This window comes from Erithacus rubecula (genome assembly GCF_903797595.1).
Source record: "Erithacus rubecula genome assembly, chromosome: 6".
Classification (NCBI taxonomy): Eukaryota; Metazoa; Chordata; class Aves; order Passeriformes; family Muscicapidae; genus Erithacus; species Erithacus rubecula.
The window spans coordinates 57,630,266-57,644,483 of NC_136688.1; the positions used below are offsets into that span (position 1 = coordinate 57,630,266).

At 50.1% G+C, this 14,218-nt stretch overlaps 1 protein-coding gene across 4 annotated transcripts in view; it reads right to left on the reverse strand.

The window, feature by feature from the left end:
• SAMD4A (sterile alpha motif domain containing 4A) overlaps positions 1 to 14,218 on the reverse strand; it is a 98,012-nt gene that overhangs the window by 7,434 nt on the left and 76,360 nt on the right. For 2 of the 4 annotated variants that reach the window (XR_013774538.1, XM_079307838.1), the window contains exons 4-9: positions 12,607 to 12,870; positions 7,408 to 7,517; positions 6,519 to 6,605; positions 3,458 to 3,716; positions 2,011 to 2,096; positions 584 to 702 (exon numbers count right to left, since the gene is read on the reverse strand). Coding sequence is in view for 2 of the 4 variants with exons in the window: in XM_079307838.1 (XP_079163964.1) it covers positions 584 to 702; positions 2,011 to 2,096; positions 3,458 to 3,716; positions 6,519 to 6,605; positions 7,408 to 7,517; positions 12,607 to 12,870 (925 nt within the window). In the remaining 2 variants the exon portion in view is untranslated. The remainder of the gene's footprint in view (positions 1 to 583; positions 703 to 2,010; positions 2,097 to 3,457; positions 3,717 to 6,518; positions 6,606 to 7,407; positions 7,518 to 12,606; positions 12,871 to 14,218) is intronic. The other 2 variants (XR_013774539.1, XM_079307839.1) reach the window with 1 other exon arrangement.

Below are 14,218 nucleotides of genomic sequence, written 5' to 3' on the forward strand. Positions count from 1 at the left end.
CATCCTTAAAGTTCCTATATTCCCAGTTATCTCCAAAACACTTTTTTTGGGAATAAAGAACTTACAACAAACTGAGAATGAAAGCAGAATGAAACAATGGATGATGTTGTTAAAAGTGATTTAAATATTTTTTTCTTGGCACAAGCTTTATGTTTTCTAGGATCACCTGAAATGCAGCATCACCTTGGAAGTGAACAAACATGGTGTTCCCAACACAGCCCTGCCTGGTTCTCTGACTGCACCTCTGGCTCTGCACCCCCTGAAAGCTTCCAGAATTTTTTTCTGCCACTTGACAGCTTTTTGAGGAAGCTCCAGTGCTGATGCCATTAAAAGAGGCCAGGATTGGGGATGTGCTGCACAGCTGGGAAGTGCTGGGTTTGGAGCCAGGGTGGGATGGGAGGAGGACAAGGACACTGCCTGCTGTGCTCCCTTCCCTGCTGAAGCTTTTCCAACCCTCTCCCTGCCCAAACACGGCTCTGGAGCCAGCAGAACCCATCCCTCCCTCTGGGAGGCACTGTTCCCTCTTGTGCTGTGGCCATTGCATTCCCTCCCTCCCCTCCCAAAATCCCAAAATGCTGCATACCTCCTCTGCTGCCGGTAGCCTGACAGCTCCAGGAGGGATTTCCGAGGGAAAGACCGAAACAGTTTCTGCACCTGCTGTTTCCATGACAGCAGCCGCTTCTTCTGGATCTCTGTAAACGCCTGCCCAACAGCCAGAGAGACAGGAAATGTATGAATATTCTTCTGGAGCAAGGTGTGAATGTGGGGGTGTGGGTAAAGAAAAGCAGCTGGAGCAGGTGATGCGATGAGTTGTCAAAAAATCCAGGGGGAAACACCAGCTTTTCTTCAGGATTTACTCATCTCAGGTGGAGAAAATGCTCTGGCAGCATTCCCTGTGCCCCAGAGTGACAGCCCAGCTGTGCCTCAAGGCTGCCAATTTTGGCAGAGTGGGGTTTGACAGTGGGTCCTGATGGCTGGTGACACTTGTCGCCTGGATGTGGCTCTAGAAATGCTGCCAGGGTGGGCAAAGCTGGGATCTGGAAAGCTGAGCTGTCCTGTGGCATCTTGCATGTTATCCCCCTGCTTGGGTCTGGGCAGAGCTGGGCTGTGATCCTGGCACCAGGAGGTCACCCAGGGTGAGCCTGTCACCCACCCTGCTCCCTGCAAAGGTCACCCTGGCAGGACAGACCTGCTCCCAGGCAGGAGCTGTGGGTGACAGGGACACCCACGTGCCACCACTGCTAACTTTAGACAGCCAAGGTCTCTGCTGGAGAGGAGAAGTCTCCAGAGGACAATCTGGAGGCTAATTAGCGCCTGAGTTGATTGCTCCAAACCACTCTGGAGGAGATGCTCCCTCCTGGCACTGATAATGCAGCAGCCAGAGCAGGGGGTGGTGCTGGGACATGGGCTGGCTCTGGTGGGAAAAGTGCAGGCACTTTGGGAAAAGTTCCATGTCCTCCTGGCTTTGCTCTCTGGCCCCAGGTCGCAGCTTCCACCACTTGTGCTCACTGACCACATGGGCAGTGATGGAAGCAGCTCCTTCTTCCAGGACAGCAGGGACACGGCCATCCCTCCCTGCAGGAGTGTGCCAGAGCCCTGTGACACTGCCTGGGCCATCCCAAGCCACCACCCTGCCAAGGCACATCCACTGGGACAGACACAGATGTGAAATCCCTGCTGCAAAATCCCAAGGGCACGTGGTGCAGGCTCTGTCTGATGGAAACCACCCCTGCTCATCCCAGGATTCCTTCTTTCATCCAGCTGCTGATGGCACTGTCATGAGCCAGATGAAATTCCCAGCTGGCAATTAAACCAGTGTGTGGGGGGAAGCAACATTTCCATGCACAGCATTGGAGCTACTGCCTGCTCCAAGCTTGTTCTGTCACAATTACTATTAATACCCCACAAAAATATTTGTGTTAGAAACCGAAAGGTTTATATAAACAGACACTTTGGAAACAGTTTCCAAGTGATGAGAACAACAGCTTTAGATGATCTGACACTACTCACCTCGTGGATTAGACATTTGTCTATGAGCTGTAAATAGGAACTTATATTCTCTTCATCGGGTCGGGAAACTAAAAGTTGTGTGCAGACTGGAAAAAAACCAAAACAACAGAAGGGAAATGGGGATGGGGACACCAAGGTGGGGTCCAGGAGGGGTCCCACAAACACCTTGGACATCCTGTTTCCCTTGTAACCACGAGCAGGTTTTTCAGCAGTGAGAAAAAACGCCCTTCCCCAATTCCTGCCATGCCTTCCTATATTTAGGGCCAGACTTTGTTCTCTGTTATGATGGTGCAAATCCAGAGTAACACCACTGGAGTCCCCAAAATTAGACCTAAGCAACTCAGGGGCACAGGATTAATCCCTGTTCACAGGCAAGAGAGCTCCTGCTCCCGTGGCCAAAATCTGCCCCCATTGCAGAGTGGTAGATTCCTACTTTCTCTGATGAATTTTAACTTCTTTTGGAATGAATGTCATTGAAGGAGGTGGGAATGAGCTCACAGAGGAATAAGTTTCTCCTGTTGTAATCCTCTGAGGGTCCAGGAGGACATCTCATCTTGGCAGGGCTTGTGCCACACTTTGGAATTTGTCACAGGAATAAAATGAGGCTGGAGCCCCACGTGTGGCTTTTTCTGCAGGGAACCAGAATTTCTGGGGACAAATTCTGTACCAGGTTTCTGTATAGAAAACATCTCAGCTATTTTTTTGCAAAAAAAGTTGGAAATAGGGACAAGGCTGATATTTCTTTGTGGCATCCCAATGAGGTTCTTTCTGTTCCCAGCCTCCTGCAGATGAGACCTGCCTTCCTCCTCCCCAGAGATCTCCCTCCTTGCAGCCAGCACTGACACCCCAGGTGCCTCCAGCAAGGTTAGGGCACATCCAAGCTCACAGAGATTTGCTCCAAGAGCCCTGAATATTGCACAGGAGATCAGTCCCCACCTCAGCTTGCTGCTCTTACCTCCCAATGTGTTATCCCTGATGCAAAGCCACACACCCTGCACTAGACATGGAATGGCACTGGAGTGTTCTGGATGTCCTGCATCCAAACTGGGGCATAAAAAGGGGCTTGGACACACTGATTTGCACTCAAAATGGCTCATGTCCAGTCCACACACCACTGCTACCCTGCTCCAAGCAGAGCAGTCCAAGGGATGCTGCTCAAAACCCCTCTGGAGCAGTGGGATGGGAAGACAGAGGACATCTTCCACTCCCTGACCTCAGCAAAACCTGTGATTTCTGGGCCAGCGAGAGGATGCTTTCCACCTTGGACCCGGGGCTTGGAATGCACGCTATCCACCTTGAACCTTGAACAGGCAGCTTGGGTCATTCATTGCTGCCCCTCCCCAAAAATCACAGCCCACTGCCTGGGGGCTCACCACCCTCCGCCCGGCACCCGCAGGAGCGCAGGGAAGGGCGGCCCGGGGCAGCAGGGACAGCGGCAGCCGCTCACCTTTGCCCATCACCCGCGTGAACTGTCCGGGCAGGTCCCCCTCGGGCAGCGGGGCGGCTCCGGACTCGCCCTCGCAGCCCGGCAGCTGGGGCTGCGCTCCGGCCGCCGCCGCCTCCTTGCAGCCCGAGCCCAGCAGGGACGGGGAATGCGCCTCCCCGCCGCGGCTCGGCTCCTCCGAGCTGTAGGCTTTGATGGGCGTCAGGATCATTTGGTGCAGCTCCTGCAGCGGGACACGCAAGTTGCCGCCTTCCAGGATGTCCTGAGGGGTGGAAGGGGAGAGGAGAGGGTTTGTTTTTGCAGGATGTCAGCTGGAAACCTTCCCCCCTGTGAGCCCCAGCTCTGCTCCTGTTTCCACAGTTACAGCCACGTTTCATTCATTAAGTCTTCCCTATATCAGGGGAATGCTGCGGGGATTGTCTGATTATCCATGGATGTGCTCAGACCTGAATCCCCAGAGATAAATGTGCAACCCCATCGACCACTGGGACCCAAATCCAACAAGAATTTCCAGAGATAAATGTGCCCCCATCGACCACTGGGACCCAAACCCAACAAGAATCCCTAGAGATAAATGTGTCAAATGTGCCCCCATCAACCACTGGGACCCAAATCCAAGAAGAATCCCCAGAGATAAATGTACCAAATATGCCCCCACCAACCACTGGGACCCAAATCCAACAAGAATTTCCAGAGATAAATGTGACTCCACCAAGCACGGGGACCCAAACCCAACAAGAATCCCCAGAGATAAATGTACCAAATGTGCCCCCATCAACCACTGGGACCCAAACCCAACAAGAATTCCCAGAGATAAATGTGTCAAATGTGCCCCCACCAAGCACTGGGACCCAAATCAAACAAGAATTTCCAGAGATAAATGTGCCCCCCCAACTACTGGGACCCAAACCCAACAAGAATTCCCAGAGATAAATGTGTCAAATGTGCCCCCACCAAGCACTGGGACCCAAATCCAACAAGAATCCCCAGAGATAAATGTGCCAAATATGCCCCAATCAACCACTGGGATCCAGCTTCATTGTTGCCACATTTCCACCAGGAAAATGGCAACTCCATGAAAATGACTGAGCATGGGAATTTGCAATGCCCAGAGCAGCAAATATCTTGTTTGCTCCCCAGCAATCCTACAATCCCAACATTTCAGCTCTATTTCATGGGAATTACATTAACATGGGCTCCTTTCCTGTTTCCAGCACTGCCTTGAGGCCTGGCTCCCATTAACTGCTCTGCCCCAAAAGTGCTTGCCATGGCATCCTCATGCTCTGGGATCATCTCAGAGCCCAGGACTGTGCTGGGATGCAGGAACCTGTGTGTGGCAGCAGTGGGGACACCCCTGTCCACTCTGGGATGGGCTGGGGGAGTGGATGCAGATGGGGGACTTCAAGGGGAAGTGGTCAGACACAGAAGGGGACACCACAAGGTGAACTGATACAGCAAAACCATTCAGCTTGGAGATCCTGGGGCAGATCCACCCAGGAGGGAGAGAATTTGTGTGCACCCCAGCCTCACTCCTGGTGTGGATCAAGAACTCCATTTCTGTGGTCAGATCCTTGTCCCACTGATGGGAAATAACTGCATTTTGTTTTTAATGTAACCTGGACCAGAGCAGCTCACTGCAGGCTCCTGGCTCATGGGACACTGCTTGGAAAGAGGCAACTTTTGGAGTGAATCCTGATGCACTGAAGGAAGGGACACTAAGTGGGCACATGGGATGTGTGCAAGCCCTGGAACAGCTGTTGATTCTAATTCCTGCTGCATTCCCAGCTCACTCTTGGACATCTCAGCTCCATTTCTCTGCAAGATCTGGTATCAGTCTGCTGGGCACTATTTTTTGGGAGAAAATCCTGCCCTGCTAACTAACAGAGAGGGGTGGAGCAGCTCTTTCCAAGAAAGCAGCAGTATTTAGCATCAAGACACTGCCCAAAAACACCAAGTCCCACACATGCTCTTGTTTAGCAAAAATTGGATGGGAAGCCTGGAAAACCAGAGACATCTCCTCCCAGGGAAAGCATCCCACAGGCAGCTCTGAGCCCCAGCAGAGTGGGACAGGGTCACAGTGCCACAGCCCAAACCCACCCCTGGAGGGCTCCAAACCAGTCCCTGCCAGTCCCCTCCTGTATTTTACAGCGTGCCTGGCTGGCTGTGCCAGCTGAGCTGGGCTCCAGCTCCTGCACAGCACCACTCAATCAATACCACATTCCCAAATCCCAGTGGAGGAGTGGAGGAAGAGGCTGTGCAATGGCCTGGAAAACACAGAGCTGCAGCCAGCTCCATCCAGCTCCTTGGATTTAATAGTTATTATTAATAACAGAGGTAAATATGGCTTTATTAGCTCCTGCCATACTCTGAGCACAAACCCATATTATAAATAAATAGTGAAGCAGTGAGCTAAGGAAAACACCAATAAATAGCAACACACCACAGAAGTATTTAAAAGCCCCTAGTGGGAGGCTCTGCAAGTTGCTGTTTGAAGATGGTGCAATTAAATATAATATAATACAGTGATAATAAATAGGGGGAGGTTGGGTGAGCTGCTCCCAGCTAGGCTGTGGTGCTTCTACTTCCCCAAAAGCCCTTTCTGCAGGGTTTAACCTTTTGTTGAAGTGATAAAAAAGTTTCTATTTATTCTCTTTGGAAGTTCAAGATGTTGCTCAGGCACTGATGTGGGTGTTTTATCTGGGGACAGGGTGCCCAGATGATGTCCCCAGGAAAGCTCAAGTGTTTCTGAGCAGCCTGGAGCTGGCCAGAGCTACAGAATTCATCCATCCCAGCTGTGTGAGGTGTGGGAGGTACATTAGGACCCACTCTGCAAAATACAGCTTTGAACAATGTGGTCTAGTGAAAGGTGTCTCCCCCACCATGGCAGAGGTTTGGAACTGGATGGTTTTTAATGTCACTGCCAGCTCAAACCATTCTGGAATTCTGTGAAATAAAACCTGCATCGCATCCCCACAATACATGTAAGCAAAGAGTTCCTTACCCCAGAATTAATTCCTGGCTTCTTAAAGACACAAGAAATACAGAAATGGTTGTGATTACTTACCCCTTCTAGAGATTTGAGCAGGTTTTGTCTTTCTTTTAGCTTTTGGATACTGATGACTATTTTGTGTCTCGCACCTTTGGTAACATTCTGCAAAAACAGGACAGAACTTGTTAACACTTCCACAGGGCAGCTGGCTCAACCCAAACCCTTCCTCTCCTAAACAGAAAGGCCTGCTAGAAATTAATTACATTTTTGAGTGCAGGGATTTGTGGGGGACATAGAAAATCACCCAGAGACTTGCTGAAATAGAGATTTCCAGCTAGTCTGTCCCTCCCTGGTGCACCTCACACATGGAAAGCAATTGGTGCTCCCATTTCTCTTTACCCCAAGGATAATGCAGAGGTGAAGCTGAAAGCAGTGGGGATTGGAACCAGATAATCTTTAAGGTCACTTCCAACCCCCAACCAGCAATATTCTATGATTCAATGGCATTTTCAAAGGAGTCAGCCATCAAAGTCTCACTGATTTTAAGGGAGTTGACTGCACCCCTGAGACTCCAGGAAAGCTGAAGTGTTTCTGAGCACCCTGGGGCTGGCCAGGCCTACAGGGTACATCCATCCCAGCTGTGTGAGGTGTGGGAGGTGCATCAGGACCCACCCTGCAAAACCAGCAATATTCTATGATTCCATTGCATTTTCAAAGGCAGTCAGCCATCAAAGCCCCACTGATCTTAAGGGAGTTGGCTGCACCCCTGAAACTCCACAACTAAACCCCAACTAAGAAAAAACCCAAGAGCATCTTCCAGTTCCATGCCAGGATTCCAGTGAGAACACGGGAACAAGGCTTTTTTCCAGGTGCAATCTGAGATATTTTCACTCCCCCAGAGCCAGTGTCCCTTTTCCTGCTCCCCAGGCACACAGAGGGGCTGTGGAAGGGCTGTGGGATGTACCTGTGCCTCGAGCTGGCATTCAGTGAGGGCCATCATCTCCTCGTAGGTCATCTGGGAGAAGAGGGCGGCGTACTTGTGCAGCCGGAGGCTCTTCAGCCAGGCTGGGACATCTGCACACACAGCAAGGACAGGAGAGCCCTGCTGAGCCCAGGGGACAGCACAGCCACGGGCCACAGCAGCAACAGGGACACGAGGGGCAGCCCAGGGACACCTCACTGAGCTGCAGGGGGGTGGGGGGAGGAACAGCCCCGGGTGAGGACACAGGGATGTGGATGTGGATGGGATAAGGAGCCAACCCTGGGTGAGGAAATAGGGATGTGGATGTGGATGTGGATGTGGATGTGGATGGGAGGAGTAATCAGCCCCTGGATGAGGATAAGGAGCCAGCCCTGGGTGAGGAAACAGGGATGTGGATGTGGATGTGGATGTGGGTGTGGGTGTGGGTGTGGATGTGGATGTAGATGGGAGGAGGAATCAGCCCTGGGTGAGGAAATAGGGATGTGGATGTGAGGAGGAATCAGCCCTAAGTGAGGAAATAGGGATGTGGATTGGAGGAGGAATCAGCCCTGAATGAGGAAATAGGGATGTGGATGTGGATGTGGATGTGGAAGTGGATGTAGGTGTGGGTGTGGGCGTGGATGGGAGGAGTAATCAGCCCCTGGATGAGGATAAGGAGCCAGCCCTGAGTGAGGAAATAGGGATGTGGGTGTGGGTGTGGGTGTGGGTGTGGGTGTGGGTGTGGGTGTGGGTGTGGGTGTGGATGTGAGGAGGAATCAGCCCCTGGGTGAGGACACAGGGATTTGGATGTGGATGGGATAAGGAGCCAACCCTGGGTGAGGAAATAGGGATGTGGATGGGATAAGGAATCAGCCCTGAGTGAGGAAACAGGGATGTGGATGTGGAAGTGGATGTGGATGGGAGGAAGAATCAGCCCCTGGATGAGGATATAGTGATGTGGATGTGGATGGAACAAGGAACCAGCCCCTGGGTGAAAAAATAGGGATGTGGATGGGATAAGGAATCAACCTTGGGTGAGGAAATAGGAATGTGGATGGGATAAGGAGCCAGCCCCTGGGTGAGGAAATAGGGATGTGGATGTGGATGTGGATGAGAAAAGAAACCAATCCCAGATGAGGAAATAGGGATGTGGATGGGATAAGGAGCCAGTCCCTGGATGGGGACTCATCCTCAGGAGTCAGGTTTCTGTGGGAAAGCCACTGGGAATTAGCCCATGGGGAGCTGGCATTGTGCCACCACACACCAAGCTCCTCAGTGCTGTTTTCCCAGGAACATGGGAACTGCTGAAGCTCATGGAGTGGCTGAGCTTAGGACAAGCAAAGGGCTGTTTTGTGGATGGTAGACACTGATCTATGGCATGAGGGATGGTAGAATGTACTGAAAATGGAACCAGCTGCTTAAACAGAACTAGAGAGATGAGTCTGGGATGGAAAAATGTTGTGCCATTATATGGCCCCACACCCTGCTTCAAAGGGTGACCTGGGACCTAAAATGCACTGACTGAAATGACTTCTTCCTTCCCAGTTGTTACCTGCAGTGTAGCACCTCCATGCCCAGCTGGATGGGTACCCAAAAATACATTTATCCTCCTGACATCAACATGGTTTCTCAGTGAGGAACCTGGGAGGGGAATCCTTCCTCTGTGACATTCAAATCCCACAGACTCCACGATGGGGTGTCCTCCAAGGAGGAGGCAATGTGACAAGCAGCAGCTAGGCAGGGTTTGGCAGGTTTGGGGGTCTGTGGTGACACCCCACAAGGGAGGGAAGCCCTGCAGGTGTTTGTGCTGCAGCACAGCACTGGGCCTGTGATGACACTTTTCCTTTGTCAAGGCTTAAAATGCTTTGCCTAATCAAGACCTGCTTTATTTAACATCCACAACCCAACAGGAGCTCTGCCTCCCAGCTGATGTGCTCTGATCCCACCAGCCCCTTGTCCATAGTCCTTGTCTCCTTCCCTACCAATGAGACACTCTGGAGCTCATTCCCACTGCTGGGACATCCTTCTCATGGTGTGGGTCCTGAGAGTCCCACCCTGCTGAGTGCCAAGTGCAAGCCAAGGATTGTCCATGACCTCTTCCTAAACCAAGCCTGATCACTGGAAAGGACAGGAGGGACCTTGGTTTGGCTCCCTGAGGAATCCACACATCTGCCAGAACTCTCCAGGCTGATCCCAAGCCCACCCTGCAGCCAAGCAGGGGATGCAAACAACCCCAACATGCTGTGTCTTGCTCACACTCTCCAAATCCCAGACACACACAGGGATTCATGTGTCAGTGAAATTCCTCAAGTGCTGCACAAGAGATCAACTCCACACCAAACATGGGGAAAAGCAATTACTGAGCACAGATGGGCTGAAATTCACCATTTTCCAGAAGTTCTGACATGTAACAGTCCCAAAGTCTGCTACCAGAACCCTCTTAAACTGATTTCTGTTTAAAATATATAAAGACCTCTCAGCAAAAAGCCTCATTTCCAGCACAGGCTGAAACCTCGATATAATTTTAACACAAAATACATCACCATTGTAGTGGCAGCACATTAAAAGTCTCCCTGATCCCACATCTGTGCCAATGGTAAAGACCACAGGGATAGATCCAGAAGAGAGATTCAGCTTCATGTAGACATTGAACCCTGCAGGAAACCCATCTCCAACCCTTCCAGAAGCAGCTCTTTGCTTTCCCACATGGAAGAGGCAGCCAGGAGGTGCAAAGACATCCAAGGTGATTCCATGGTCCTTGGAAAGTCAAACTCCTCAGTGCTCTCCACGGATGGGTGAACCACCTGCCTGCAGAGCTACTCTTTAATCAGCAATTACCAGGAGCTAATTGCAAAGTCATGGCACGGCTGTCAGGGAATTTAGAAGGAAAACAGCTCACCCTGCCATATTTACACACAGGACACCTTGGACATGCTCCCAGCAGAAACCCCCAGCTCTAGCCAGACCTTCCTCCTGGTGCTCCCCAAGCTGTGCCCCAGGAATCACAGAATCCTGGAATGGTTTGGGTTGGAAGGGACCTTAAAGATTATTTAATTCCAACCCCCTGCCATGGGCAGGGACATGGGAAGGCACAGACAGACAGACAGACAGGCTCCATGCAGAACCAAGTGCCCCTATCTTCCCCTGGAGAAACCAAGAGCTAAGATAAAGCCAAAGGGCATTTCCCCTCCAGCATGAAGAGAGATGGAAATAAAATAAATGGGAGACATGAGAGAATAAAGATAAAGACAAAGGGAATAGGTGACACTGGGGGAGATGAACTGGCAGTGCAGGTGGGGATCTGCCATGGGCTCCTCATGGATCTGGATCCTCCTGGATGCCCTGGAGGCTGCTGAAGGAGGAGCCAGCTGGGCAGAAGCAGGGGTGACACCCAGCCACAAGAGCCTGCAGGCACCCAGGGAGACGTGGCTGCAATCCACAGAAGGGACTTGGCAGCCAGAGCAGCTGCTCTGGATGAAATAGGAGGCAACCCAATAAAAATGCAGAGTTGTGTTTCTGTAGGAACGATCTGAGTGCAGGGAACGGGCAGTCCTCCTCTTTTTTTTTTTTTTTTGTTTCAGGAAAGCTGTGGGGATACAATGGGTCATATGCAGCCCACAGTGCTTTGTTATTTGAGGACCATGAGCTACACAGCCACAGGAATGCTGTCTGGAGGCAAACAAGCCTCTGCTCTGCTTCCAAGTCCAGTTTTGGGCAACACACCTTCAATAAAACGCGGATTTTTTGGAAAAAAAAAACCTGGCAGAGAAGCAGGAACAACCCCAAGTTTAGAAAACATCATCTGGGAAGGCACTGGGATGGTTCAGCCTGAAGAAAACCAAGCTGAGGGGGGAGGACACTGCAGGCTTAGAGACCAGAGGTTGTGAACATCTGTTCTGCACGTCCCTGGAGAGGGGGACAAAATCCATTTGGCTGAGTCAGCAGTGGGGGAATCATGCTTGGAAATCTGGGAAGGGTGGACATATCCCAGCAAGGGGATGTGTTAAAATGTGGGGGTTATCTAATTGATCAGCCTCTGGCTTTTGTGGATTTGGTCACACAGGTTGATTGCACAGCACTGGGGAGTTTCTGTCCATGCAGATCCCAGAGCTGCAGATGTGGATCACAGGGAGCCAAGCTCCCCATGGTGCCCTCCCCAGCTCCTTTGGCAGAAACCTGGAGAAATTCAGTGTTAAACAGCCCCCTCCCCCCAGGAATACTTGCTCCCAAAAAGTTCTCCCTGGCCAGACAGACTGCAGGACCCAACCTGCCTCTGTTACATTCCTTGGAACCACGAGGGGTTTTTCATGCATTTATTTCATGCACATCAAAGCCATCCAGAGCCAAGCCAAACACAGTCCCACATCACACAGATTTATCCATATCTCAATTTGTCTGTAATTAGACTAAAATCAGACCGTGTGACAGTTAAAAAATACAATTATTTCCCTATTCTGATACACCACTGGTTTGTAAACAATCGAGCTGCTTTGCATTAATGCAAATTGGAGATGTTTAAATCAGTCTGAGAGCTGCAGGGTCATTTTCAGTCTGCTCCCAGGAACACACAGTCCATGTGTTTGCCCAGTTTTTACCCATTTATTCCTCCTCAGCCTAAAGTTTGCTCTCCATCTTTGACTGCAGCAAGTGGGGTTAATTTCTGCCTTGCTTACCACCAGAACCACACACATTTATTGCCAAAATCTCTGTGAAATGTAGGTAATAATGGCAAAACCAACCACACACAGGTTAAATTCACTGCAAACAACTATCCCAAGCCAAAACTTCCCCAAACACTTGGTGGGTACCAAACACTGCAATGGTAAATCACACATGGCTTGCTAAACTTGCTCTAAGCTATTTTTCACTGTTTAAAAAAAAAAAAAAAAAAAAAAAAAGAGCACCACTAGCAGCCAAAAGCCACAGGCTATGGAAAAAATCCAGCTTGTTGGAAAAAGCTGGCAGCTCACAGGATTTTGGGGCAAAACCAGCTCACTGGCACCCAAGTGTAAGACACCAGATCAGGACCAGCTGCTAGTTAAAAGAAAACCCAACGTGTTCCCCTAAACCTAAACTGCTGAGGAGGGAAGGAAAGGCTGGGAAGGTTTGGTCAGGAGGATCCTCACCCCAAAAACCACCAAGGGAGAGCCCAAAACTGCCTCTGGGTGCTGGGGGGGGTTGGGGGTCTGGTTTGTCACTCACCTTTCATCCCACTCCCTTCCTCCTGGAATGTGTTACGAGCAGAAGGCTGATCTTCTAAATGTTCACTCCCACCACTTCCTGAAGAGGCTACACTGCTTTGTGGAGACAGGGGGGCATGGTCAGAAGGGATGCACTGGGGTCCTCTAGCTCGTAAATCCTCATGAGACATCCATCCATGTCCTAGAGGCTGGTTTGGCACATTCATGGGTGGGGTAAGGGACACAGAGCGTTTCAAAGGGCTGTGGTGTGTCTGGCCTGAGAGAACTGAAAAATAAAAAATGAAAATAAATAAATGAAATCAAAGAGGTTATTCCCCCCTCGCGGCCCGGGATGCAGCAGAGTCCCCCGAAAAAAAAAAAAAAAACCAAACAAAAAAAGAGGGAAAAAAAATTAAAAAATCAAATGAAATTATAAAATGTGTGGTGGTGGTTGTTGGCCATGGTGCCTGGTTGATGGTTTTGAGCCCTGAGCTCTCTGGGAAGCAAAAAGGATGGGAATACCTGCAGGGAGAGGGGGACACACTGGGCTGCTCAGGGGAAGGAGCTGAGGATTCCATCTCTAGGGAAAAAACACCATTGGAGCAGCTCTGGAGCATAAAAATCCCCAGGATGGGGATGTCCCCACTGAGATCCAAGGGAAACATCTCTGGCTCTCTCTTTGGGTTTCCAGCACCAACACCTGGCTTGTGCTCTGAAGCAGGAGCACTTACACCTCACCCAAAATCAGGAGGGGACTTCTTATCCATAGGAATGTCTCAGCCTTGTTGAGTCCTACTAAAATCACAGGATGATGGGATGGTTTGTGTTGGAAGGGACCTCACAGATCCCATTCCAACCCCTGCCATGAGAAGGGACACCTACCACTAGACCCAGTTGCTCCAAACTCTGTCCAACCTGCCCTTAAACACTTCAAAGACTGTATCTGTTTTAAGTACTGAAAAAAGGATTAAAAGATTGTTCTGTTTGCTTAACAAAATTCAAATTCCATCACTCAGAGTCACTAAACTACTGGTTTAACCATAAACATGGTGTATGTAATTTAACATACAGATTTAGGATGCAAACCAGGGAAAATTTCCCTGTTCCAGAAAAATCTGAGCGCATAGGGTTTAGAATGACCTTTCAGCCTACAAGAAACAGAAGCAAAAACTTATCTTTTTTTTTTTTTTTTTTTTTTTTTTTTTTTTCCCAAACCAAATTTTTAAACTGTACAAAACCTGGGGGAAATTCATTGTTCTCATGGCTTTTCCATCTAAAGCACCAAAGCCCTAAAGCTCTTTAATCCCCTTTTTTAGCATTTACAGCAGTTCACCAAAACCACTCAGATTGCTCTGGTGTTATTATTTAATATAAATGAGTCTTGGTGGAAAACCCCCAGCCAGGTGCACTGTGCTGCAAAGGTTAAGCCAGGCTTAATTCCCAGCTCAAGCCTGGGGGGAAAACCCCCCATCAAAACCCTCTTGCTGACCAGGAGGGGATGAAAATGAGGCAGCAGTGGGGTTACAAAAGGAGGGGAGAGAGAAACACCAGAGCACATTTGCATTTATTAACCACCTGCAAAAAGCAGCTGGTACCACAGGCAGCTGCTGGATGAGGCCAAAAAAACTTGTGGA